The sequence below is a fragment of the Indicator indicator genome, chromosome 32 (genome assembly GCF_027791375.1).
Source record: "Indicator indicator isolate 239-I01 chromosome 32, UM_Iind_1.1, whole genome shotgun sequence".
Classification (NCBI taxonomy): domain Eukaryota; kingdom Metazoa; phylum Chordata; class Aves; order Piciformes; family Indicatoridae; genus Indicator; species Indicator indicator.
In genome coordinates this window covers 2,293,603-2,318,053 of record NC_072041.1, presented here as the reverse complement: position 1 = coordinate 2,318,053, position 24,451 = coordinate 2,293,603, and the positions used below count along the sequence as shown (strand labels likewise).

General features: G+C 45.4%; 1 protein-coding gene across 1 annotated transcript; it reads right to left on the bottom strand.

The window, feature by feature from the left end:
* Window positions 1-638: 638 nt before the first annotated feature.
* Window positions 639-23,113, bottom strand: SSU72 (SSU72 homolog, RNA polymerase II CTD phosphatase). Its single transcript, XM_054394925.1, has 5 exons — window positions 22,974-23,113; window positions 16,857-17,000; window positions 4,490-4,629; window positions 2,660-2,778; window positions 639-987 (listed from the first exon to the last, which is right to left on the bottom strand). The coding sequence occupies exons 1-5, from the start codon at window positions 23,051-23,053 to the stop codon at window positions 886-888; spliced, it is 585 nt and encodes a 194-aa protein (XP_054250900.1). The 5' UTR covers window positions 23,054-23,113; the 3' UTR covers window positions 639-885.
* Between the last annotated feature and the right edge of the window lie 1,338 nt (window positions 23,114-24,451).

Genomic DNA, 24,451 nt, shown 5'->3' with positions numbered 1-24,451 from the left:
GGGATGAGAGGAAATGGGCTTCAGTTGTGCCAGGGGAGATTTAGGCTGGAGATTAGGAAAAACCTCTACTGAGAGCATGGTGAGGGGTTGGAACAGGCTGCCCAGGGTGGAGTCACCATACCTGGAGGTCCTCAAGAAGCTGTAGATATGGTGCTTCAGGATACAGTTCAGTGGTCATGGTGGATGGGTTATGGTTGGACTCTATGATCTTAGAGGTCTTTTCCAACCATAAAGTATCTGCAGCAGCAGAAGAATCCTTGTGTTCTACCACAGACAGACCAGACTGACTTAGCTTCTACTTTGCTCCTTTGAAAACAAGCGAGGCTTAGAGGTTTTTCATTTTTATTGGATGCTTCCAACTTTATACCTAATAATATACAGATACTCATTTTTCATATTGTTCCATTCACATCCTCACAGAGTGCAGCCATTCTGTCACATTAACATAAAAAACCCTCAAAAAAACCAAAAACAACCCCCCCCAAAACAAAACAAAACAAAACAAAAAGCACAAACTGAAATAAAATAACTTTGTAAGCTGGAAAAATACATTATAAACTTCTATTCAAGAAACATTCTCTTTAGAATTAAAACCCTACTTGTAAATAATTAAAGCAGGATTCAAAGAAACCCTTCCCATTTTTAAATAGGTGGCCTTTGTGTAGACTTTTCATTCCCCCCTCCTATGTACAACCCCAACCAGTATCTCCGCCTACCTGTGACAGAACACCTGAAACAAAATAAAAAGACACTGAAAAAGGAGGTTCTTAAACAAACAAACAAAAGAGAGAAATCAATATTCATTTTGCAGGAAAATACAGTATCAGCAGAACTTGAAACACATGCTTCCCTCATCTGGATTAAGGCCTAGGAGACAGATGTGCTTTAATAAAAGCAGACAGTATGAAGAAAAGTCCTTCCACTTTTCTCTTCAAATTCCTGTAACAGCTCATCTATTTCATTTTCCATGTCTTCTGTGTGCTGTATCTAGAAGAGAACAAAGAACAACCAAACATTAATCAGAGGGCTGGAGAACCTCTGCTGTGAGGACAGGCTGAGAAGGTTGAGGGCTGTTCAGTTTGGAGAAGAGAAGGCTCTGAGGTGACCTCATTGTGGCCTTCCAGTATCTGAAGGGGGCTACAAGAAAGCTGGGGAGGGACTTTTGAGGCTGTCAGGTAGTGACAGGACTCGGGGGGAATGGATCCAAGCTAGAGGAGAGGAGATTTACATTAGATATTAGGAAGAAATTCTTCCCCATGAGGGTGATGAGACACTGGCACAGGTTACCCAGGGAGGTGGTGGAAGCCTCATCCCTGGAGGCTTTTGCAGCCAGGCTGGATGTGGCTGTGAGCAACCTGCTGTAGTGTGAGGTGTCCCTGCCCATGGCAGGGGAGTTGGAACTGGATGAGCCTTGAGGTCCCTTCCAACCCTGACAATTCTGTGATTAAACAACTGGACTCCAAGGGTTGTGATGCTGTTTAGAAAACTGCAACAGTTCCAAGGTTTTGGCTGGCTGGGGGATGTAAAGCAGCAGGTTGGACCAACCAGTGCAGCAGGAGGTGCTTGAGATTCCCAAATGTATCTCTGCATCATGTTTATCTGCATATCCTTCCTGCTCCAACCCACTGAACTGGCACTTCACTGCTACTTTGTTGAGTAGGCAACAGCCATCCTCACTAGATAGCAAACAGGAGCTTCAGAATAGCTGCAGGCACACTGAACAGAAGGCTGGAACTTCAAGTGCTTGAACCCTCTCAGGCTTCTTTGAATCTGGGAAGGATTTAAGACCAGAATAGCTCTCACAGGCTGGAGTGAAAAACCAGCCTGTTTGCCACACTGGCACAGGTGAACTCATCAACTTGCACAGTGTGAAGGACACAGATCCTTTCTCTTCTCTTCACTGGTTTCAGCACAGCTTATTTCAGTCTTCCCTCAAGGGCTGGGGCCCCTGGACAGGGATGACAGAGGGCACCATTTTTGCCTTCCACATCCCACACACAAGGTGGGACTGTGAAACACAGAGGATGTTCATCAGGTATGCTGTGATTCAGAACGCAGCTGTGATTTCGAACCCCATCTGCCACAACTGCTTTAGGAATGGATGCTTGTGCCACGGACACTGTTTTGAGCATGGGCTGAACCCATAATGGTTCTGTGCAGGTTATTAACAAGGGCTTTGCATTGCTGCTCTTTGTACAAGCTATCAACACATTGCTTCCAATCAGAGAATCATCACAGAATGGCTCAGGTTGGAAGGGACCTGAGAGATCATCTACTCCAACCTCCCCACCATGGCCAGGGACACCTCTCAACAAGACTTGGCTGCTCAAGGCCTCATCCAGCCTGGCCTTCCAACACCTCCAGGGAAGAGGCAGCCACAACTTTCCTGGACAGCCTGTTCCAGAGTCTCACCACCCTGGTACTGAAGAACTCCTTCCTAAGATCCAGTCTAACCCTGCTCTCCCTCAGCTTCAAACCATTCCCCCTTGTCCTGTCTCTACAACCCTTCATGAAAAGTGCCTCTGCAGCCTTCCTGTAGGATCCCTTCAGCTATTGGAAGGCAGCTCTAAGGTCCCCCTGGAGCCTTCTCTAGAATGCACACACAGAGAGCTCACTTTGAAAAACAGATGGGTCCAAGGGCAAGGAGGCCTCTACTTACACACTGGCAGAGTTCACAGATAAGGAAAGCTCCCAGGGTTGCCTCCTCATGGTTATCCTGAATGTCCACATTGATCACATGTACTGGCTGACACGTCTCCTGTTCTCTGGAATTTAAATCTATTTGAAACAAAGCACAGGTAACAACACTTTGGGTGGGATGGGATCACCTCTGACACAGAGCACACAGAAGTTTTTTGAAGATACACAGACACTGTCCACCTCTGCCTTCTCCAAACTTGCTTTCAGGCAATTGTTTAATGTTGCCTTAAACAACAGCTCCTCATTAAAAAAAAAAACATTGAAAAAAGCTGGGGTTTGGAAATGAAAGAGTTGTTTGGTGGAAGGGTCTTGACAGTGAGTTTGCCCTGGTCAGGAGAAGTTATCATTCACCTTACACTGACAATCTTTTAAAGAGTCTCAAAAGTCAAAAATCATTTCGGGCTTCCTCACCTGAAGAGTTTTAATTGCCTCTTTCCTCAAAAAAAAAAAGCACTGTGCGCCCAACACTCCAACTGCAAGGTGAACCCCAGGCTGAGCACATTAGGACATTCCAGCTTTAGTGTGTTCTGCTTATTCACAAGGGGGTGAAGTGGGTAAAAGAAAACATCCTTTTCCCACCAATCCAACCATGTGTTACTGCTGTGCCTCTCTAACATAACCTCCTAGAACACTGCAAGTTGTTCTCTCCTGTTGAGGTCTCCATTCCACAGTTTCAGCTTTCACATCTAGAATCATTTGGCTGCACTCAAGTCTTCCTTTCTTTGGTCAGTTATGAAGAGCATTACCATGAAGTCAGAGATACACAACTTGACACTCAGCCAGTGGTTGTTGCTCTTCATTTCCCTTCCTCAGGATCCCCACTTAAAACATTAGACTGAAAGCTGCTTCCTCTATGAAGCTGTTGAAGAACCAGGGCAGCTGCTCCCAGAACCTACCAACACATTTCAAACACTTAAAAGCATTCAGGACACTAATTACTCAGCTTGGAGAAGCCCAAACTGTGCTTCTGTATTGCTTGTGACAGGGCCACCAAGGACTGAGAAGGCAACAGCCTTTCAAATGTGTGCAAGATACCAGTTCAGTTGCCTTGGTTTTTCAGCATACAGCAAACCCCTTCAGCCCCACATGAGCCTGCACCCAGCACTGCCAGAAGCAGGGCTCTCAGCCCAGGAGCCAACTGAGTCACAGCCAAACCCCCATGACTTTGAGTGAGTTCTCCTCAAACCTGCTGCATTGTGCTCATGCAGAGCCCAATCCCCAGCTGAGATGCTCCTGGTGCGTCTGACTGACTCATCTGAGAGCAAAGCTGTGCCCTGTTTGCAGTGTTAATCACACACAGGAACAGCTTCTCCACCTGGGCAGGAGCTGTTTGTTGTGGATAAACTGCTTGGTACAGCAGAGGAAGTCTTCTGCAGAGAAGGGAAGTTGCATGAGGAAAACAGCTTAGACTTGGTGTCTTCATCAACTCAAGGTGGAAAAAAAAATGCTCACCACACACAACTTGCTCATTTCTATACCCATGAGCATTTTCAAACCTAAATGTGTTTGAGTGCCTCCAAATGCTTGCTGTTTCCTGATCTCAGCCCTTCACATTGCTATACACAGCCTGGGGAGTTGCCAACACCAGCATCTTTTAGAACAAAGCATTCAGCCATCACTCCTCTAGGACACAAAGTCTACATCAACAGACTGTGAGCTTTTGTCCCTGCTGATGTGCCAGCAGCAGCACTCAGGAGTCTGAGGTGTTTCCAGATTGTGGAGGACTTGAGGGAGCAGGTGGGGAAAAAGCACTCAAAGTTAACTTGGTTTATCAGTTCAAGGTCCTTACCTTCTACTACTTGATCATAGACTCTTTCTTCACACGTTAGGATCAAATCAAAAACATCTTTGCAGTTCTGGAATCTTTCTGGTCGTGGCTTGATTCTCTTATTTCTGTCCAACATGTGTAAAATTCCATTCTGTGTGTATCTGAAGTTGCTTGAGTTAAGTACCAGTACTTCAAGAAAAGTCATGGTTTGGCACAAATGACCAGCACAAGTTACATTAATCAGAGAATGGCTCAGGTTGGAAGGGACTTCGGAGATCATCTACTCCAACCTCCCCACCATGGCCAGGGACACCTCTCACAGAATCAATAAGGTTGGAAAAGATCTGACTCTCAACTAGACTCAGCTGCTCAAGGACTCATCCAACCTGGCCTTCAACACCCCAGGGGAGGAGGCAGCCACAGCCTCCCTGGACAGCCTATCCCAGAGTCTCTCTACCCTCATACTGAAGAACTTCTTCCTCAGCTCCAGTCTAACCCTGCTCTGCCTCAGCTTCAAATCATTCCCTCTTGTCCTGTCCCTCATGAAAAGTCCCTCTGCAGCTTTCCTGTAGGATCCCTTCAGGTATTGGAAAGCAGCCATAAGGTTCCCCCAGGGCCTTCTCTTCTCCATGCTGAACACCCCCAGCTCCCTCAGCCTGTCCTCAGAGCAGAGCTGCTCCAGCCCTTGGATCATCTTTGTGGCCTCCTCTGCACTCACTCCAACAGCTCTGTGTCCCTCTGACGCTGGGGACACCAGAACTGGACACAATTATTGCTGTATCTAGAAAGCAATATTCCTTCTGTTTGCCAACACAAAGCTCAGTGACCATGAGATAGATCCCTAGGGTGGCAGGCTCATCCCCATCTGGGCAACTCATGCAATTGATTTTGAAGAGACCTGGCACTGTCATTAGCACAATGGCAGAGCCAGCTTTGAAAAGGCTCTAGGAAGAGAGTTCTTCAGAAGGACAACTTCTCTTGGGCAACTATTTTTATATCCACAATGCTCAGCACACTCACTTGGCTGTGTGTGAGCAGCATGTCCTACATTCCCTGAAGTCACTGCCCCTCACTCCAGGGGCCTCCCTCTTGAAATTGAAAGGCAATTATGTGGTATTTCTAGTGTCAACTGCACATCTGCAGCATGGCCCACACTCAAGGCCTCCAGGCTTATGCAACTCAACTTCCCAAGCAAGTGAAATCAATCACAGAAGCACAGTCCCTTAAAAATATCCCAAGATGCAGAAATGGGAATGAAGAAAAACACTGACTTCATGCCTGTCAGAGCTTCAGTCACTGTGTGAAAGGAACCTGTTATCTGCTGCTTGGGAGCTATATTTATGCTGGTACTGTAACCTCCAGGCTCAAATCTGCATCCTGGAGCCCCCTTTCAGACAGGATTCACTCATCCCTCTTTCTTCTCAGCCTTCTGGGATGTGCAGCTTCACTGGGAGCACACCAGGGTTGACTGCATCTAAATCTGCTCACTTGACTAAAAGCAAAGGCAAAGTTTTAGGGTTAATGAGGAAGACCAGGAAAGGCTTGAATGAAGGCAGCCTGGGAAGTGCTGCCATGCCTGCCTGCCTTTGAAGCTGCAGTATTTTTACCCAGCTAAGTATTTATTGTAAAATTAAAATAGCAGGAAGGGTAACAATCTAATTTCTAGAGCTAACAGAAGGATTCTGAGCAGAAACCCCTCCCATTATCAGCATGTCAGAGGTGATCTTGGCTCATGTCCTTGTTGCAAAGGTCATACACACACCTGGCAGGTATCTTAATTCTTCTCAGAGAACAAGCCTAAGCTTTTGTTAACAAAAGACCAGCAACTTTCTCTCTACCTTCTTACAGTTGCCCTGGGATCTCAAGCTCTTCTGCCCTGGGTCACCAGACCTGCATCTGCTATCTATATGCTTCAAAGAAGAGTTTTCAACCAAATGGCCTCCAAAGCTTTTCTTTCAAGTGTTTAAGCTGTGTTAAAAATTCAATCCACCTTTCTACCTGTAAGAGTTTGGGTTATATGGAAAACCAGTTCAGTTCTCTCCTGTGTCTGTACCACTGCACTTGAACTACTTCAGAACATATCCATTTGGTCTCACTCACTGACTGAGAGGTTGCTTACCACAGACAGATAAATCTATTCATGTTTCACTGAGGTCTTAGAATCACTTAGAAGAGACCTCTAAGATTGAGTCCAACCACTAACCCAGCACTGCCAAGTCCACCACCAAACCACATCTACACAGCTTTCTAAATCCCTTCAGGGACAGTGATTCCACCACCTCCCTGGGCAGCCTGCTCCAGGACTTGACAAACCTTTTAGAGAAGAAATTGTTCCTCATGTCCAACCTACATCTCCCCTGGCACAACTTGAAGCCATTTCTTCTTGTTCTATCACTTGTTACTTTGGAAAAGAGACCAACCCCCACCTCACCCCAACATCATTTCAGGGAGCTGTAGAGAGCAATGAGGTCTCCCCTCAGCCTCCTCCTCTCCAGTCTGAACAACCCCGGGTCCCTCAGCTGCTCCTCACCATCCCTGTTCTCCAGACCCTTCACCAGCTCCACTGCCCTTCTTGCTCCAGCACCTCAATGTCCTTCTTGGAGTGAGGGGCTCAAAACTGAACTAAACTTCTCTCTCAGCCAACAGATTTCTCCCTTTCAATTCATCCCCAACTCTTTTACCACCTCTCCTTCCCTGTATAGTCCAAGAATCATCCTTTCTAGCCCCAAGCTATCTCCCACAGCTTCCTGACAGCACCCCTGTGAACTCTCCTTGGGTTTGTTTTGCTTGGGAAAAAAAAAATAAAAATCAATCACTTCCATGTAGCCACTTTGGGCCTCTGGTTATTTGCAAAGCATGCAAACAACTGCAACAGCCTCCTGCACACTGAGCACCTTGCCCAGGCTGCAGGTTAGCCCTCTCTGGGCTCTACACTCCTCATTTCTACATCATGCAGTTCAAAGGGAAAAAAAAAAAATCCTCAACATCCCACACACTTTTTTTGGATTTTTTTTTTCCCTTTCTAGGATAAAATGTTGCTGGCAGCTGTCCCCTAAGCTTTCCTGACTGAGCTTGGAGACAGAATTACGCATATTCAGAAAACCCACACAGTCAAGCTTTCTGCTTCACAGGCAAGCTTTCTGCTGCCAACTTGCAGCTATGGATTTTTCTTTTCCAAGGGTCCATCTGCCTATAAAAGGAGCCTGAAAGAAGCAGTTAAGATTCCTGACATTTGGTTGTCTGAAATGTTTTGCACCTGTAAAATAAAAATAAATAAACCCCAACTCACAGGACAGCATCCTTGCAGGAAGCAGGGGGAGGTGAGCTGCATGATGGTTTTCAATGAAGCATTATAACCCCAGCTTCTTTCTCTTCAGGAGCTCAGGTGGATGTGGAGATCATCACAGAATGGCTTAGGTTGGAAGAAGGTTCAGAGATCATCTACTCCAACCTCCCCCATGGCCAGGGACACCTCTCAGTTAGATTTGGATCTCAAATCTCAAGGACTCATCCAACCTGGCCTTCCAACACCCCCAGGGAAGAGGCAGCCACAACCTCCCTGGGCAGCCTGTTCCAGAGCCTCACCACCCTCATACTGAAGAGCTTCTTCCTCAGCTCCAGTCTGACCGTGCTCTCCCTCAGCTTCAAACCATTCCCCCTTGACCTGTCTCTAAACACCCTCATGGAAAGTCCCTCTGCAGGATCCCTTCAGGTATTGGAAGGCAGCTCTAGGATCCCCCTAGGATCTTCCCTTCCCCAGGCTGAACACCCCCAGCTCCCTCAGCCAGTCCTCAGAGCAGAGGTGCTCCAGCCCTTGGATCATCACCATTAGGTTTCTGCTACACTGCCAGATGTTGAATCATTTAAGTCAGACTTTGCTTTCCTTCCAACAGCTTTCAACTCCATGCTCCTTATCCTATGCATCTGCTGCTCTTTCTTTTCAGCCGTCACTTCTCCAGAAGGCACTCAACAGAATTTTCACCTTTCAGGGCTGCTGTCTGGCCACAGCAGCCTTCTTAACACTACCATGGCTCAGAAAGCCAACAAAACATGCATGCATTTATCCAAGAGGCCTTCACCTGCTGCAAACTCTGGGTACAGGAAACCCATCACATTTTTAGTCAATCCAATTCAGGTCTCACCTCTATTGGAGCAACTATGCTAAAGAGATCCACAATATAAAAGAAAGAATATATGCATGACAGCTCAGTAAAGGAAAGACTTGGTATAAAGAGGAGATGATGTTGCAGCACAAGTGGAGTTACTCCAACAGACACAGCACTGGAGCTGTGTGGTTGTTTCTGCTGTTAGTGACTGTGCATTCTCTTCATTTCATGGAATGCCAGGTTGGAAGGCACCCCAAGGATCATCTGCTCCAACCTTTCTAGCTGGTAGTGAAATGAGATATTCCAGCACCCTGGCAAGCTGAGTCTTAAAGCTGTGCAATGCAAGGGAATTCACTGCTTTCCCTGGGAGATCATTCCAGTGTGTTTTCTCTCCTGCCTTAAGGCTATCCCCTAGGGGAATATCCTTACTTAAGGCTCAACCATAACAATGTCCTGATGTAGACAACTTAGTAGTTTTTTAAAGATATATATATATGTGTGTGTGCTTAGGTCAAACCCTTAAAGCTTTCACAACTTCTGCTACCCAAATTTAAAGCTGTCATAGACAGCAGGAGTGCCTTTTACCACCCACTCAACAGCACACAGCTAACCATCCTCTGCCCCTCTGATCCCAGAGCAGCAGGAATCAAGACCAGCTATTATCTTCACTGGGAATAAATCTGGTTAATGCTGAGGGGAGCTTTTTCCCCAGTAACTAGGATGGATGGGGCCTTCAGCTGCCACCTCAGTTCTGAGATACAAGACGACTGCAAACTTCTGGATGAGCAATTTAGGAAAAACAGAATGGACTGAAGTCAGAGCTGGACACAGCCAAGTGATTCCCACTGTTTTGCAGTCAGAACGCTCTATTAATTCAGCAGAGAGATTTCAACAGTTGTTCAGGCTCACAGCTTGATGCTCAGAGGAGAGGATAGAGAGGAATGACTATCACCTTAGGCCAGCTAAGGTGCATGTTTATAAAGGAATGTGTATTTCAGAGCTTGTAGAACACCACCTGGATACCAAGCACCATGTAAGGAAACTAAATTTCATGCCTGCTTCTTTATCTTAACATGTTTCAGCACATCATGCTGCATTTTAAGACAGAGGCTTTGTTATTTTCATTGCAGATAATGTCTTGCCAGTGCTGAACAGCTGAAACTATATTTGAGGATTCACAGATTGCATCAGGTTGGAAGGGACCCTCAAAGGTCATCCTGTTCAATCCCCCTGCACTCAGCAGGGACACCTCCAACTAGATCAGGCTGCCCAGGGCCCCAGCAAATCTGATCTCAAATGTCTCCAGGGATGGAGTCTCATCCACATTCCTGGGCAACCTGTGCCATTATTTCACCACTCTCATTGTAAAGAATTTCCTAGGATGAGCCTAGACAGACAGAAGCTGTCAAAGAGCTGGAATGGGAGCAATGGCAAAGTCCAGTGCCAAAGAGCTGAAGTGCTATCAACAGACAGGCTGAAGGGACTACCAGGAAGACAAGGATAGCAGAGGCAGAACACAACAGGATGACTTCACAGATGTGGTATGTTTGACCCTGCCACCCAACAACTGACTATGCACTTCATCCAGTGTGTGGTTCAAGAGGAGCTTGGATTTTGACTGCTGGAATCTACAGTGTCTTGGTGACTTGGCAAGGCAGCTCAAACTACTGGTAAGACCAGTATGTGACATGGGCATGTGATGAAGGAATACAGAAACCAGTCTCAGCAGCAGTGGGCAGGCAAGAAGGGATTGTAAGAAGATTGCCAAGCATCACACATTACTTTGGGATGCTGCTCTCAGGGTTAGACACAAGTGCCAGATCTCAGAAGATGAGCAGCAAATTGGATGGGGCAAGGAGAAGCACTTGGAAGATGGCTGTGAGGAGAGAGGTCTGTGAGAAAAACATCACTCAGGGCTTGGAGCAACAGGGCCTGCAATGACTGTTGGCAAAGTGGCTTCCCTTGTTGTCACTGCTTTGTGCTGTAACACCCAAAGGTAATTTTCAACTCAATAGAGTTACAGCTGGCTAGGGTAACTCAGATAAAGCAAAACACACCTATTACTTAAATCAATTAAGCCATTTCATTTCACACATTTGGGGAACCTGAGAACACATTCACAAAGCCAGCAGGACCACTTCTTAGCAGCATGCAGAGCCAGAAACACTCTGGATGAGGTCTGCAGCAAACACTCCTTACTGCAACACTACAAACAGGACCTTGAAGAACAGGAGGGATGTGGTTAAGCCACAGGCTAATTAACAACCAATTTTTGCAAGGCTTACATACACACAACTTGTGTGCCTTGGGTAAACACTTCTCACAAGAAGCCCTTCTCACACTGCTGCTTTGTGTTTCTGTATTCTTACATTAAATTCTGAGGATCCTGAAGACTTCTCAGTGCTGTCACTGGGCAGCAAAGCGGCTGGAACAATTTTTCCCCCCTCATCCTCACCCCAATTCCCTGTCTTTTGAAAATGGTACTTAAATCCCTTTGGGTTTATGTACTGATACCTGTGTTATGCCAATTAAAGGTATATGGCAGCAAGACCGTGTAAATTTCTTTCACACATCTTGAAAAGACTTCAGTAATCAATAAATTGATTTTAACATTATTTTACAGCAAATCAGTCCAAAGTAAGTACCCCATAAAGTAGCAGCAGCATGTTTGGAAAACCTAAGCTTCTAAATGCTTACTTCTATTAGATTGCTGTTTTGCTTTCTCTTAGAAGTTTAGTTTTGGAGAAGAGCTCTGAGATACATACTAATTTCTGAGGGCTAACTGAGCCCCAGCTGGGATATGAAAGCCCTCAGCCACTCCTTGCATGTACACTAGCAGCACACATGAATGAGACCCTCCAACAAGAATTCCATGGCAGTAACTGTTCTCTATACTGAGTGGGATTAGATAAATACAGTTGTGCCAGCTTGTTTCTGCTGAGATTCATAGAATGGTTTGGGTTGGAAGGGATTTTAAAGATCACCTGATTCCAACCCCCTTGCCATGGGCAGGGAGGGACACCTTCCACTAGCCCAGGTTGCTCAAGGCCCCATCTAACCTGGCCTTAAACACCTTACAGGGAGTAGGCACTCACTGGGCAACCTGTTCCAGTGCCTCCCCACCCTCACTGGGAAGAATTTCTTCTAATCTCCAGTCTAAGTCTGCCCTCCTCAAGCTTCAATCCATTCCCTCTTATCCTCTCACAACAAACCCTTGTGGATGGATGGAAAACAAGAAACTAGCACACACCTCTCCTGCCATTCCCATGCTGGCCTTCAAAACTGTGCTGCTAAATACTTTGTGGGCCCACTGGAGAAGTCCTGCTGGATTTAGTTAAATAAATCTGCCACCTGGATCCCAAGTGGCAGAACAATCACATCTGCAATACACAGAAGACACGGGCTACCCTCCACAAACCAGTGAGCCAAAGCACTCTGCCAAGGCGTGAAGCACATGCCTGCACACACTCTTGAGTACTCAGAGCACAGGGAGTGTGGCCATCTTACTCAGATTTCTCTTACCTTGCACATTTTTCTCATCTTCCTCCTATCAAGATGGGGGCTATTGATCAACATGTCCAAAGGCATCCAGATTTTCCAAACAATCTTTCACTTTCCTCTGTTAGAAGTTTTCGAAACGCTCCTCTGTAAGCGGCTGCAAGAGGTTTTCTGCCATACTAGGTGGGCAAGCCACACAGAAGTGAGCTTCCAAACCACTCCATGGCAGCAGGTGACACACAAACAATCTCAGATGTTGATTATCAGAAACATTTGGCACAGTTCACTCAATTTCTGGGATTTGTACCTTTGACAGCATCGAGAAATTTTTAAGATCAAAGTCATTCAACAAAAAGGCAGCATCAAAATTCCACTGTTCTTCCACACCCAAGTGCTGGAAGGTTTGTCTTACATGAACTTAACTTCATCACTCTAGAGTCCAAAGTATCAATTCTGTGGCTGATTGACAAATAACTTTCTACTGCACAAGGAAGTGATCTCATTCTTCCAGTACTAGTGTTAAGACAGAGCAGAGGAAACCCTCTGGAAGAGATGACTCCAATTGTACTGCCCCACAAAGCTAAGCTTGACTCCAAGACTGTAAATGTCAAGTTTTCTACAAGAAAAACCTAACTGCAGTGATGCCTGACCAAGACTTCAGCCCTGCAAGACCCTCCTTCATCACCACCCTACACACTGAAAAATTCTTCCTCAGTATAGCCTCACTGCTTCTGGATGCACTCAGCTTGACCCAATCCTCTTTGTATTTATTCCTCTTCGTGAGCACAGGAGATGGTGTCTAGAGTGGGACTGAAAAGTTTTGGGCACAGAATCTTCCCCCACACAGTTCTACAGTGAAGCCAGTTTAGTTCAACAATAGCCTTCTGCTGGCCTTCCTCATCTTCTGTATGGAAATACAGATTTCAGTTTTGTCCACCTAGAGCCTGTGAAGATCCTGTGCATGCCAGAACCTGCTTCAGATCTTTTTTCACTTCAGTTCTGGAACTGCTCTACACAGTCCTTCCCTCAAGCCTACACTTACTTCAAAGCCAACACATTTTCCTCTACTGATGTTCCACCTCAATGCATCTTACCAGTTACCAGAGCACATCTCAGGCAGAGGGAAAACTGGGGGATCAACATGAGTTATGGTAGGAACATAATGCTACAAACAATGACTGGCAAAGTGGTCTGTATATGGCAGAAGAAACTGGCTCCACTTGTTCTGAATGTGAAGGATATTATTCAAAAAGGCCCACAACCATCCTATGTCAGCAACAGCTCATCCAGCTGGAGTTCACAGAGGAAAACCACCTAGATTGCAATCACCTGGATTATCACTACTAGGTAGAGGCCAGTAGAGGTTATGAAGAGGATGGGGGGCCTGGAGCATCTCTGTAAGGAGCAAAGGCTGAGAGACCTGGGGCTATTGAACCTGGAGAGCAGCAGCCTGAAAGGGGACCTGAACAATGTTTATCACTATCTAAAAGGTAAGGACAAGAGCCTGAGGCCAGACTCTTCTCAGTGGTGGCCAGCAAAAGGACAAGGGGCAATGGGCACAAACTGGAACCCAGAAGGTTCCATCTTAACAGGAGGAGAAACTTCTTTGCTGTGAGGGTGCTGGAGCCCTGGAGCAGGCTGTCCAGAGGCTGTGGAGTCTCCTTCTCTGGAGATTCCAAACCCACTTGGACACTGTGATCCTGGGCAACCTGCTGTGGGTGAACCTTGTTTTAGCAGAGAGGTTGGGACTGGATGATCACCCAGAGGTCCCTTCCAACCCCCACCATGCTGGGATTCTGTGACTCAGGCAATTTAAGCACTGTGTTCTAAAAATGCAGTGGCAGATGTGGATACTTTAACTGAAAGGCTTAACTGCCACATCTTAATACACTTTGAAGTGCTTCCATTTCACATACACCGTAACCACCTACTCAACTACAGCTCTGTGCCAGGCTCCATTAATCCCTTATTCCTGTGCTCTGGAATCAACACATGCCTTCAAGGTATGGGAGCTTCTGCTCTGTATTTCACTAATTAACTGCAATGAAGCTGCTTTTAGTCTCTGCAGAGTGGGTTTTTGATAGTTCTCCCCCTTTCCAGAAGTGAATGCAAATTTCAATGCATCTTTTCACTCCCAACGTGTTTTAACCCTGCTGACTGATGTCTGAGCTTCTGCAGAGGCTCATTTCTATTTGAGGCCTGCCTTCTGAAACAGGGGCCATTTACTTAACTGGCCTGACAATGTCCCAAGTCCCTAAGAGCCATGATTTCACTAAGTATCTGGTGACTATAATGCTTTGGACCCTGGTGGCATGCAGAGCTGGAGGAAGGACATCACTCCTAAGCAAGGCAATACTGAATGCTGAACACTGACTTCATGTGTCACATCACTGGCATTTGGGAACAAGCAGACAGTTGTCACCAAGACAGACTATTTCAAAGCACATGGAAAGGCTACAGATGACAGATCTCTGCTTAGCTGAGGAAGGCAAGGCTGGGGAACAGAGCAAGCAGCTAAATCATGTGAAGAACCACCCCTCCTTTTGTTTCCCCATACATTCCCCATTCCCCATACCCAAGAGGAGGCCCTCCCACCCTTCAGAGCTCATGTTTGCATGCCCATCACCCTCCCTTCCAACTGAAGCCATTCTATCAGCTCTATGAAGTAATGCTCACCCAAAAACCCCCACATGAGAGCCCACACAACCCTGGGTCACAATGAACCACACCACAACTCTCAGGAGTGGGTGTGGGTTTGGTTACTGCCAAAGCCCTCATCCTCAAAACCCATTTCTGGAAGTGGAGTTGCTTTCTGCACTGGCACACTTCACTCTGAAAACCTTAACTTTATCTGAGAATCAAAAATGCAAAGATGCAGAGCTAACTGGTCTTGCCCTATTTCCTCTGCAAGAGCTATTGCTTACATTTGCTTTCTTTAATTTTAGGAAGTTTAACTGTAACACTGCAAATACAACAACCACCTCCAGCATGGAGCAGAACCAAAATGGTAACTCCAAAAAGAAAAAAAATGCTGACTGGAGAGGGGGTACTAGGTAGGCTTTCTGTTGATTTTCTCTTAAAGCATTGCCACATTTAATACAGCAGCAATGAAGAGTGCAACAAGGAAATCACCAAGTCATTAGTGCTGGTTAGAATGATTTCTCAATTCAAAGAGTTTTCTTTTCAAGCAGTTCTTTTTTAATCAAGACATGGCACACCTCATTAAGATGGGTTTGCAAGGTCTTCCTCTCTATAGGCAGAGGGATAAAAAAAAAAGTCCCCAACCCTCAGCAAATCACACATTAAGGCTAAACCCTACTTTTTTTTTTTTAAATGGATCTCTAATTAGGTATTGGGGAACCAACACCCCTGCAAGGGATGCCATTTGTGTGGAACACCGTGAAGAAAGGTATTCCAAAGGTTAATCAATTCTCACTGTACAGCTTTAATCAAACAGCCCAGGCCTTATTAACACAAGTTTTTCAATGCCCAGTTGCCACTCCTGGGGCCTCAGGGAGCTCAAATCTACTACCTCTGGTCAGCAAATAGCACAAAATTTTTTGTTTAAGTAAGCCACAGTATAAGCTGTGCCACCACACAACTGCAGAGCTAGCTTTCAAGTTAGTGAGTTTGCTGACTCCTTGGGTAACAGCTTGAAGTACTTTCTACCATGTTCCAAGTTTTCTAATCTCTGACAAGCTGTTTAGTCTTAGGTCCAGTTTCTTCAAAAAGATGTAAGCCAACAGGGCTGTTTGGATGCAATTAAGACATTTAAACAATTCTAACAATCCTGTTGGATCTTCAGGCGGCCATACCCAAGATTTCCATGGGAAAAAAATCCAGCCCTGCACTAAGAAATGCCGACTGCTCTATTAAACTAAGATTAATCTCTGAGATAATTCACTCTATATGGCTCTGTATCTTTGAAGTAGAAATTTAGCATATACTGAATCCCTTAATTAGGGGAAGTCTTCTTCTTTCATACTTATAAAAAAAAGATGCCTTGTTGAGAAAATATCTAGAATGAGTACCCCAATTTTGTAGGTTTCCTTAAAAAAAAAAAAAAAAGAAAACCCAACTTTAAAACATAGATGTTTCAAAATCATGGAGTTTGAAATTAGCCATGGTTTTAAGTAGTGTGCATAACCCTGATCACCTCTGCTGTCCAGGACTAAAGAAGTTTTTGGGCTCTCCTATGTCCAGTCTTTATAATACACTACAAGTTGAGGGTTTTTTTTTCCCCTCACAGTGCACAGATCAAATCATGTCTCAAGAAACTGTCAGTGAGAAGGGTGAGCTCTTTAATGAAAGGTATCCTCTCTCCCACAGAAAGTATACTGTAAGCCTTACCTGTCAGTGTCTGAGCTAAATACAACATTAATGTCGAGGTGGTCGCTCTTCCTGCAGCCATTATCAGCGCAGTCTTTGCACTGAGAAAAGGATCCACAGTGCAGGGGAGGGAAAGGACAATCTGTCAGAGTATTAAATGTGCTTTCACTCAAGAGCTAAACATGTCAACAGACTACAAAGGAGCATTTGGAATGTGTGCATTGTAAACTCAATAGCAATTTACAAGGGAGCATTAGAGGCCCATTGTAAAAAAAAAGAAAAACAAACAAACAAAAAAAACCAAAACCAAAACAAACCTCCTATAAACTGAAAACATTTGAAGTTCGCCAGTGGAGCAACTCTTATGTTCCTAATGCATGATGCCAAATAATGAATTACACCTCTCAGGGATGAACCATATTGGATTTTTTAAGAAGGCCATGCCACAGGGATACAGTTCTTTGTCTTTCCTAAGCAGATCATTGTACATCTGATCATATGTTGTTTTGAAATCATAAACATTCGGCTTGTCCGGTGCTGGTCCTGGCAGTTTCACGTGAGTCCCTGTTCCGAAGGATCGGACGCTGAATCCTCGTTTGCTGAAAGACAGAGAGGGGAGAGGGAGAGGAAAGGCAATTAGACTTCAAACACCAAAGTGCTGCAGAACACACCCTGAATATTACAAACACTTCTTAGCAATCAGTCAGATTGGAGTTGGGGCTGTTCAGCCTGGAGAAGAGAAGGCTCCAAGAAGAACTTAGAGCAGCCTTCTAGAACCTGAAAGGGCGACAGGAGAGGTGGGGAGGGACTTTTGACAAGGGCTTGGGGTGACAGGATGAGAGGAAATGGATTGAAACTGGAAGAAGAGAGACTTAGACTGGAGATTAAGAAGCAATTATTTACAGTGAGGGTGGAAAAGGTTGTCCAGGGAGGTTATGGAAGCCTCCTCCCTGGAGGTGTTCAAGGCCAGGTTGAATAAGGCAGCCTGGGCTGGTGGGAGGTGTCCCTGCCCATGGCAGGGATGATCTTCAAGCTGCCTTTCAACCCAAACCACTCTTTAAATCAGGCAACTCACTTATCCAACATGCACATTCCTAAGGGAGCACCTACACTTTCTGTGGAATTTTCTCAGAATTATGGTACCAAGTGTTTTGGATGCTTCTTCTCTGCTTCCAGGCATCTTGGATTTGCAACAAGCAAGTTCTGTAATCACTCCTGGGCAATACAGTATAGACAGAGATGCTTTTGTCTTGGTAGTAAAGTAGGCAACAATTCCAACTGATCAGCAGTTATTTTTTTCTGCTAAAGCTGCTGGAGTAACTGGATTGTTCCCCTCACTTTGTTGCCAAAACTACCTCCAGTGTAATTTAATTAGCCCAGTACAAATATTTGTGTGTCTGGCTCTTTTCTCAAGTGGACTGACAAACATGCTGTGTAATTACCTTCACAGAACTGGGGCAGATATTCTGTTGGCTGGTACCTAAAAACTCTTGGGTAAGCCAGGGAGATCTTCATTCCATTCTTATGAAGAACTGCTTGTTTATTAACTATAATTTTTAAAAAGGACAGGAACCTGCTTGTCTTTAAGGGTAATGCCAAAATGTTCTGATTAATCTAAATACACCCACTTGAATCTCAACAAATCCTTCAGTATTAAGGAACACTGTAATATATTGGTTGAATAACAGGACCAAAAGGAGATTTATTTTCTGGTGGTCTGATGGACAAATACATAACAACAATGGATAAATAATAATAATGATGGACAAACACATGGTAAAATACTGTTGCTATTGTCCAGAATGCTGGACAACATTTGAAGTTCCACACATCAAAAATTTGTTCCCCTAATGCACATGACTCACTGAAAATTACTTCCTTAAGTAGCCTAAATATGACTCCTGACATGGAATTCCTGCTCTGACACCAGCTGTTGCCTGGGAACAGCTCTGACACGATTTATGCACCACGTGTACAATTATGAAATTTCCTGAAAAGGTTTCAACATCTTTTTTTGCAACTCTTGGGAGGCTGGGAGAGAGGGCAGAATGGCTGCACAGAGCCACAGTTCAACACAGCCTGCTTGAAGTCAGCAGCTGGACAGATGTTGTTCAGCAAGTCAAGTATTTGGTGTAGTGTAGCACAGCCTCTGAACAGCCTACTCAGCTACTCAGCAGATGGAAACTCATGAGCTTCCACTTTACCATAAAGGGCAAGACAAACCAATATAGTATCTTAGCACTGATTGCTGGATATGTGAAGCTTAAATATTTAACAGATGTTGGGGAATCTCAGGAAGCTGTCTCTATTACTACTAGTAAAAAATCAGTGTGTATAAACTATCAATTTACTAAGGACAAACATAAGTCAGTACACAGATCTCACTTGCAGCAAGTATGCTCACCTCAGCTTAAGTCATAGCTCATTACAGTGAGGACAGAGGCACTACTCATGTGCCTGTGAGTTTATAAACTTAACTGAGCAACCTGGGAACAGGCATTGCATTTCCCTCCAATGACTCTCAGAGCTCACTGCCAACACCTCTCATCTGGGACACAACTGCTACTGAAAGCAGAGGTCAACATGGGACTAACAAAGCCCTAACACGTGACAAAGTTGTTACCACACAGTTCCAGGCACTGAGAGGAAAAATGTTAATCCATGCAGACCAAGATGTGAACTTTGATCCAAATCTTTCTTTTATTTCATTCTTCTTTGGGGATCTCACACATGCTTATTACATTAGGGTGTTTTTCAGCTTCCTGAGAGGTCATACCAGTACAGCTTCCCTTCTTACAGCAGCCAGGATAAAGTACTGCTGAACAGTAAAGCAAACACAAACCCTGCAGTACCACTGCAGCTGGTAAAGATTTTTCAGGGGACAAATCACTAATTTGACTACAACCCCTCCCACAACATGTAGCAGGAAAACAACTCTCAACAGTGCCCTCCTTGTAGTTGGCACTATCACTGATAAGCTGTGAAATGGAAATGCTTTACTATAAAAAACCCCACATTAAAACATTTCCTTCTTGAGGGTTTATTAATACAATTTAAGACTTCCTACATAATAATACACTTACTTACAGTGAGGGAGGTGAGAGACTGCAACAGGTTGCTCAGGGAGGTTGTGGATGCCCCCTCCCTGGAGGTTGTTCAAGGCCAGGCTGGATGAGGCCTCGAGCAACCTGGGCTGGTGGGAGGTGTCCCTGCCCATGGCAGAGGGTCGGAACTAGATGATTTTTAAGGTCCCTTCCAACCCAAACCATTCTCTGCATCTATCAATCAATTTGTATTAAATTTCAATTCCTCACTGTATTTGGCTGCTGACAGATAATACCAGCAGAGAAGCTACTTATGTGAACACCATGGGTGCAATGTCAATTCTCTGGGCCATGCTGAGCAAATAAACATGACATCAATATGAAACTGAAATTTCAGCCACAAATAAACATGACATCAATATGAAACTGAAATTTCAGCCACTAGGGCTTCAATATTTAAATTTGTTTACTGCCACTAAAATATCTTAGGTTCACACTCCTAATTTCTCACAAGTTTCCCAAAGCAAAGGAAGAGATCAGCAGCTTAAGGCAGTATCAGCACAAGTTTTCATTATCAGTAGTAGCACAGGCTCTCAGCCCAGGAGGTTGAGACAGGAGATCTACACTGGAGGAGCCTGAAAACACATCCTACAAACTGGGAGACTCTGAAACAATGACTTCATTTTAAAGGCTAACCAGGGTATTACCAAATAAATACAGACAAATGACAATGTTAAAGTTACTGGCAATAAGAGAAGTGTTACCCTTCCACCTTCCTCTTCCATGTCTGAAGGACACCCATAGCATAACTCTGCTCACTCTGAGGGGAAAAAAAAAAGTCCAGAAGACCTATATACAAATTATATTTGTAAAAAAAATGTAGGCTGGGTAACATTTGACCTAAGAGATTGGTTACAGATGGAATCCAGTCTGACAGCTTTTAAGGAAGGTTGGTCTTCCTGTAGAGTCTTTATTGCTCTTCCTCTCTACCCTTTGCTTTAATGTCTTACCATATCCCTATGGCTATCAACAAACTTCCAAAGCCTTTCAGTCTGTCTTCTGTTGGAAAATTAGAACAAAGCACACTGGCACTGTACTGAACCAAAACACATCAGAATCTGATAGATGGATTATTTAGATATGAGTAACATCCACATGTGTTTGTTTTCCAGTGGCACAGAGGTATCAAAGCACAGTAAGAATGAATGTGAAATTCAGGTTGGCATGTGAGGCTCATTGCAAACCCTTTTGGAATGAACTGCTGGAATTTAAAAGGACAAAAAGGTTGTGAGTTTCCCAAAAGAAGTAACTAATTATCTGTTATGCTAAGCTTAAAGAAAAATAAACCCAAACACACACCACCAACCCCTTCCTCAAACTGCTGAAGTATGTGGAGAAAGTGTGTTACCATTTTGCTTTTCTGAGTTCAGGATGTTATAAAATGTATCAAGATGCTAAATTAAGCTTGTTCAGGTCACTCCCTAAACTTCAGGCATTTAAAAGGATAAACTACTAAGAAAAAACATCAAAGCAAGAAGTGATGGACTATAGGTGCTTCCAACAAAAGCCTACCAGGTGAAGCAGACACTTTTCACTTAGATGTTATACACAGAGGGCTCAATTTGGTGTTTTACAATTACAGAAATCAAAATTCAGGCTTTTCTGCAAGGCTGCTTTTGCTTTAGGATTTAGATTCAGACTAGATATTAGGAAGAAATTCTTTATAGTGAGGGTGGTAAGACACTGGAACACCTTGCTCAGGGAGGGTGTGGATAGTGTTCAAGACCAGGCTGGATGAGGCCTTGAGCAACCTGGGGCTGGTGGGAGGTGTCCTTGCCCATGGCAGGGGGTTGGAACTGGATGATCTTTAAGGTCCCTTCCAGCCCAAATAATTCCATGAATCTATGAACTATCATACATTTGAATTCAGGTTATAGGAGGCACTAGGTAAGCCTGACATTTAGAAAGTAAATTAAACTTATCTGATATGTTTCTTCCTGACTCTTCTTCCTTTTTCATCATGTGCTCTTTCAAACTGCAGTGCAAGACATTACCCTGGACAGGCAATCAGACTGGCTTTGAGCTAATAAAGACATTTTTCTTAAGTTTACTGGCAAATGACCATTCTCGTTGCACAGGGTAGTTTCTCCTTTAAAGCAGCATCAGTAATTTATTCCTGACTTGCCTCCTCCTTTTTCTTTATTTATTCTTAATTAAAAATCTTGAGAATACCTCAAAAAAAAAAAAAACCCAAAAAACATTTCGCTGCCACATTTGCCAGAAGAGCATCATTCATGCTATAAGTGATTTATTTCTTCTGCAAAGACAGAGGGGAAGAAAAAAAGGCTAGAGATTAGAGGTAAATTTAATTTGTGCTTAGTGTTCAGGTTTCAATTAAAACTCGGCTCCAGCAGGAAAACAACAGAAGGGCATCCATCCCCCACAAGCAGCTATTGGGAACATCATGTTTACAGAGCTGCCACAGGTAATATCTGGTGCCAAGTTTAAGCGTTAAACAGCATCAAATGCTGCTCACAGTAAGATGGCAGCCAGACCAAATACTTTAATTATTTATTTCTTCCAAGGCTGTTCTTTTTATTTAAGTGTAGCAGACAATTTACACACAGTTGTTTGGCTTCCTGTGCTAACACTATGTGTATCTTAATATTTAGTTGGCATAACTGTAACAGAAACAAACAAAAAAAGCCCTTTATCATTTTCCTGCAGTGCACAGGACGATTTAGGAACACGATTCCGAGGCAGATCAGGTCTCTCTTGTCAGTCTGTCCCTAGTCTCCCACCTCCCCCTCTGAATTCAGCCAAGCTGAAAATAATTGCAGTGCTAAACAGATGAACCCTCATAACCTCAAAAACATTTAACATCCTAAAGGAAACACTTTGCTCAGGTTTGCTGCTACAGGAAAAGGTTCCCTTTCACTGCACTAAGCGGTTCCAGTCTTCAGAGAAGGGACATTTTTAAAGATTTTTTTGGTTGGTTTGTTTGTTTGTTTGTTTCTTTTACAATAAAAAAGGAAAGAAAAATAAAACGGGGGGTAGAGAGGGAGGAGGAAGAAGGAAGGAGCATTTAAGTTTTCAGATGCCGAGACACGGGAGCTGTTCTGAGCCTGTCGAACTCGCCAGCTCCTGTTTCGCAGCACTAGATCCGGAGGTCCACCGGCCACAGTGGAGTAGATCCCACCGCATCGGCCCCTCCGGCGAACCTAGCCTGAAGCAGGGCCCGGAAGAGATGGGATGCAATGAGGATGAGCTCACCAAGCCCGTGGGCCTGGCAGGGTTAGGCACAGGCCCCAAGTATGGCCTCGGACCGCCGCCGGTGCCTCGCCGCCCTAACAGCCCAGCTCCAGGACCGGCCAGACCGCACTACAGCGGCCCTGATGCGGTCCGGAAGGACAGTCCGCAGCCGCCAGGCCTAGAACGCACCGGTGGGGCCCGGCTGCAGCCAGCCCGGCCCAGGCCGCGCCGCCGGCGAAAGGAAGGAAGGCAGGGAGTCGGTGAGGCCCTGTTTACCTGAGGATGTTGTGCGCCTCCATGCTACGGTTCTGGTTGCTGGAGCACACCACGGCCACACGGAGCGGCGAGGAAGGCATGGCGGCGCCGGAAAGAGCCCAGCTCCCTCCCCGCAGCTCCCCGAACTCTCTCAGCCCCCAGCCGCGGCTCGCACAAAATGGCGGCGGGAGCCCGGCGGCGGGCGGTGCCGGGACGTGTCAGCAGGGCCGCTCCGTCCCGCCGCGGCCAACCGCCGGGCGGGCGTCAGGAGGCGGAGGCCGCCGCCTACCATAGAGAGAGGCGCGGGGCGGGGCGGAGGAGCCAGCGCGGCGCCGGCCATAGAGAGGAGCGCAAAAGAGGGAAGGAAGGGCCGGACCCCGCAGCGCCCCGGCACCGCCCACGCCCCGGGGGGATTTGGTTGGGATACGCCGCCCATCCGCTGTCCCTCGTTCTCCCCCGCTCTCCCCCTCGCTCTGCGGGTCCGCGCTCCGGCGCTGAGTTGTTCTCGATAAACACCGCGGCCTCCGGAGCCAGCGGCTGATTGCTTGGGCCGGGAAAACGCCACAGAACTTGTCAGCCGCTTGTTGTGAGAGAAGGTTTGGTTTAGGTTGGGTATGAGAAGCAACGTCCTCACTGGAAGGGTTCTCAAAGCCTGGAACTGGCTGCCCAGGGAAGTGGTTGAAGCCCCATCCCTGGAGCGGTTTCAAAGCCGCAGAGACATGGTGCTGAGGGACGAGGTGCTGAGGGACGTGGTTTAGCACCAGACTTGGCAGAGAGACAGAGGATGCTTGGACTCGATAAAAGTCTTTTTCATCCACAATGATTCAATGATCCCAAATTTACAATGTGAGGCCTTCAGCCCTCCCATGTTCTTCCCAGACATGCTCCAGTTTCATACTTCCCACCCGTGTAATTCCTCTTGGCCTGACGGTGCAAGCCACGGACTCTATTACTTTGTTTTCGGAAGAATGCGGTTCGAGCAATGATTTTTTTTTTTTTTCCTGAACAGCTGTCTTCTGGCTATTTGTTGTCCTCAGCACTAGATGGCAGCCAAATGTTGCAGCGGCTCCACCGAGCTGGACCATAGATTAAAGCCCCGGAGAAGAAGCTTTTGGATGGAGAACTGAACCACACCTGAGAAGCAGCAAATTGGTCTGACACTGGATCAATCCCCAGCTTCATGTCTGCTCCCACAGCACTGTCTGCAAATAACCCCCAAATTCCTAAACAATACTGAGTGATTAAGATTGAAGAGCAGAAAATAAATTGGGGGAAAAAAACTCGTGTTTTTTTTTTCTAGCCAAATGAAGGACATTTACAAATTAACTTTTCCTTAAAATGCCTAAAAGCATTTCCAGAAACCTTGCTCCAAAGACAAAAGCTCCAGGTACACCTCTAATACTGTAAGCTGGACTTAACAGCTGAAGACACAGAGCTTGCAAATGAAAGATTCCTGAGGGATGAAGAATTTAGGACATATATACTCCAAAAGCAAGAAC

Coding starts and splice junctions, on each gene's coding strand:
- SSU72 (XM_054394925.1), bottom strand. CDS start 23,053: ATGCCTTCCTCGCCGCTCCGTGTGGCCGTGGTGTGCTCCAGCAACCAG. Junction 4,630..16,856: donor CTTAGGAAAGACAAAGAACT/GTATCCCTGTGG, acceptor AAGCAACTTCAG/ATACACACAGAATGGAATTT. Junction 2,779..4,489: donor CTATGATCAAGTAGTAGAAG/GTAAGGACCTTG, acceptor TGTTTCAAATAG/ATTTAAATTCCAGAGAACAG.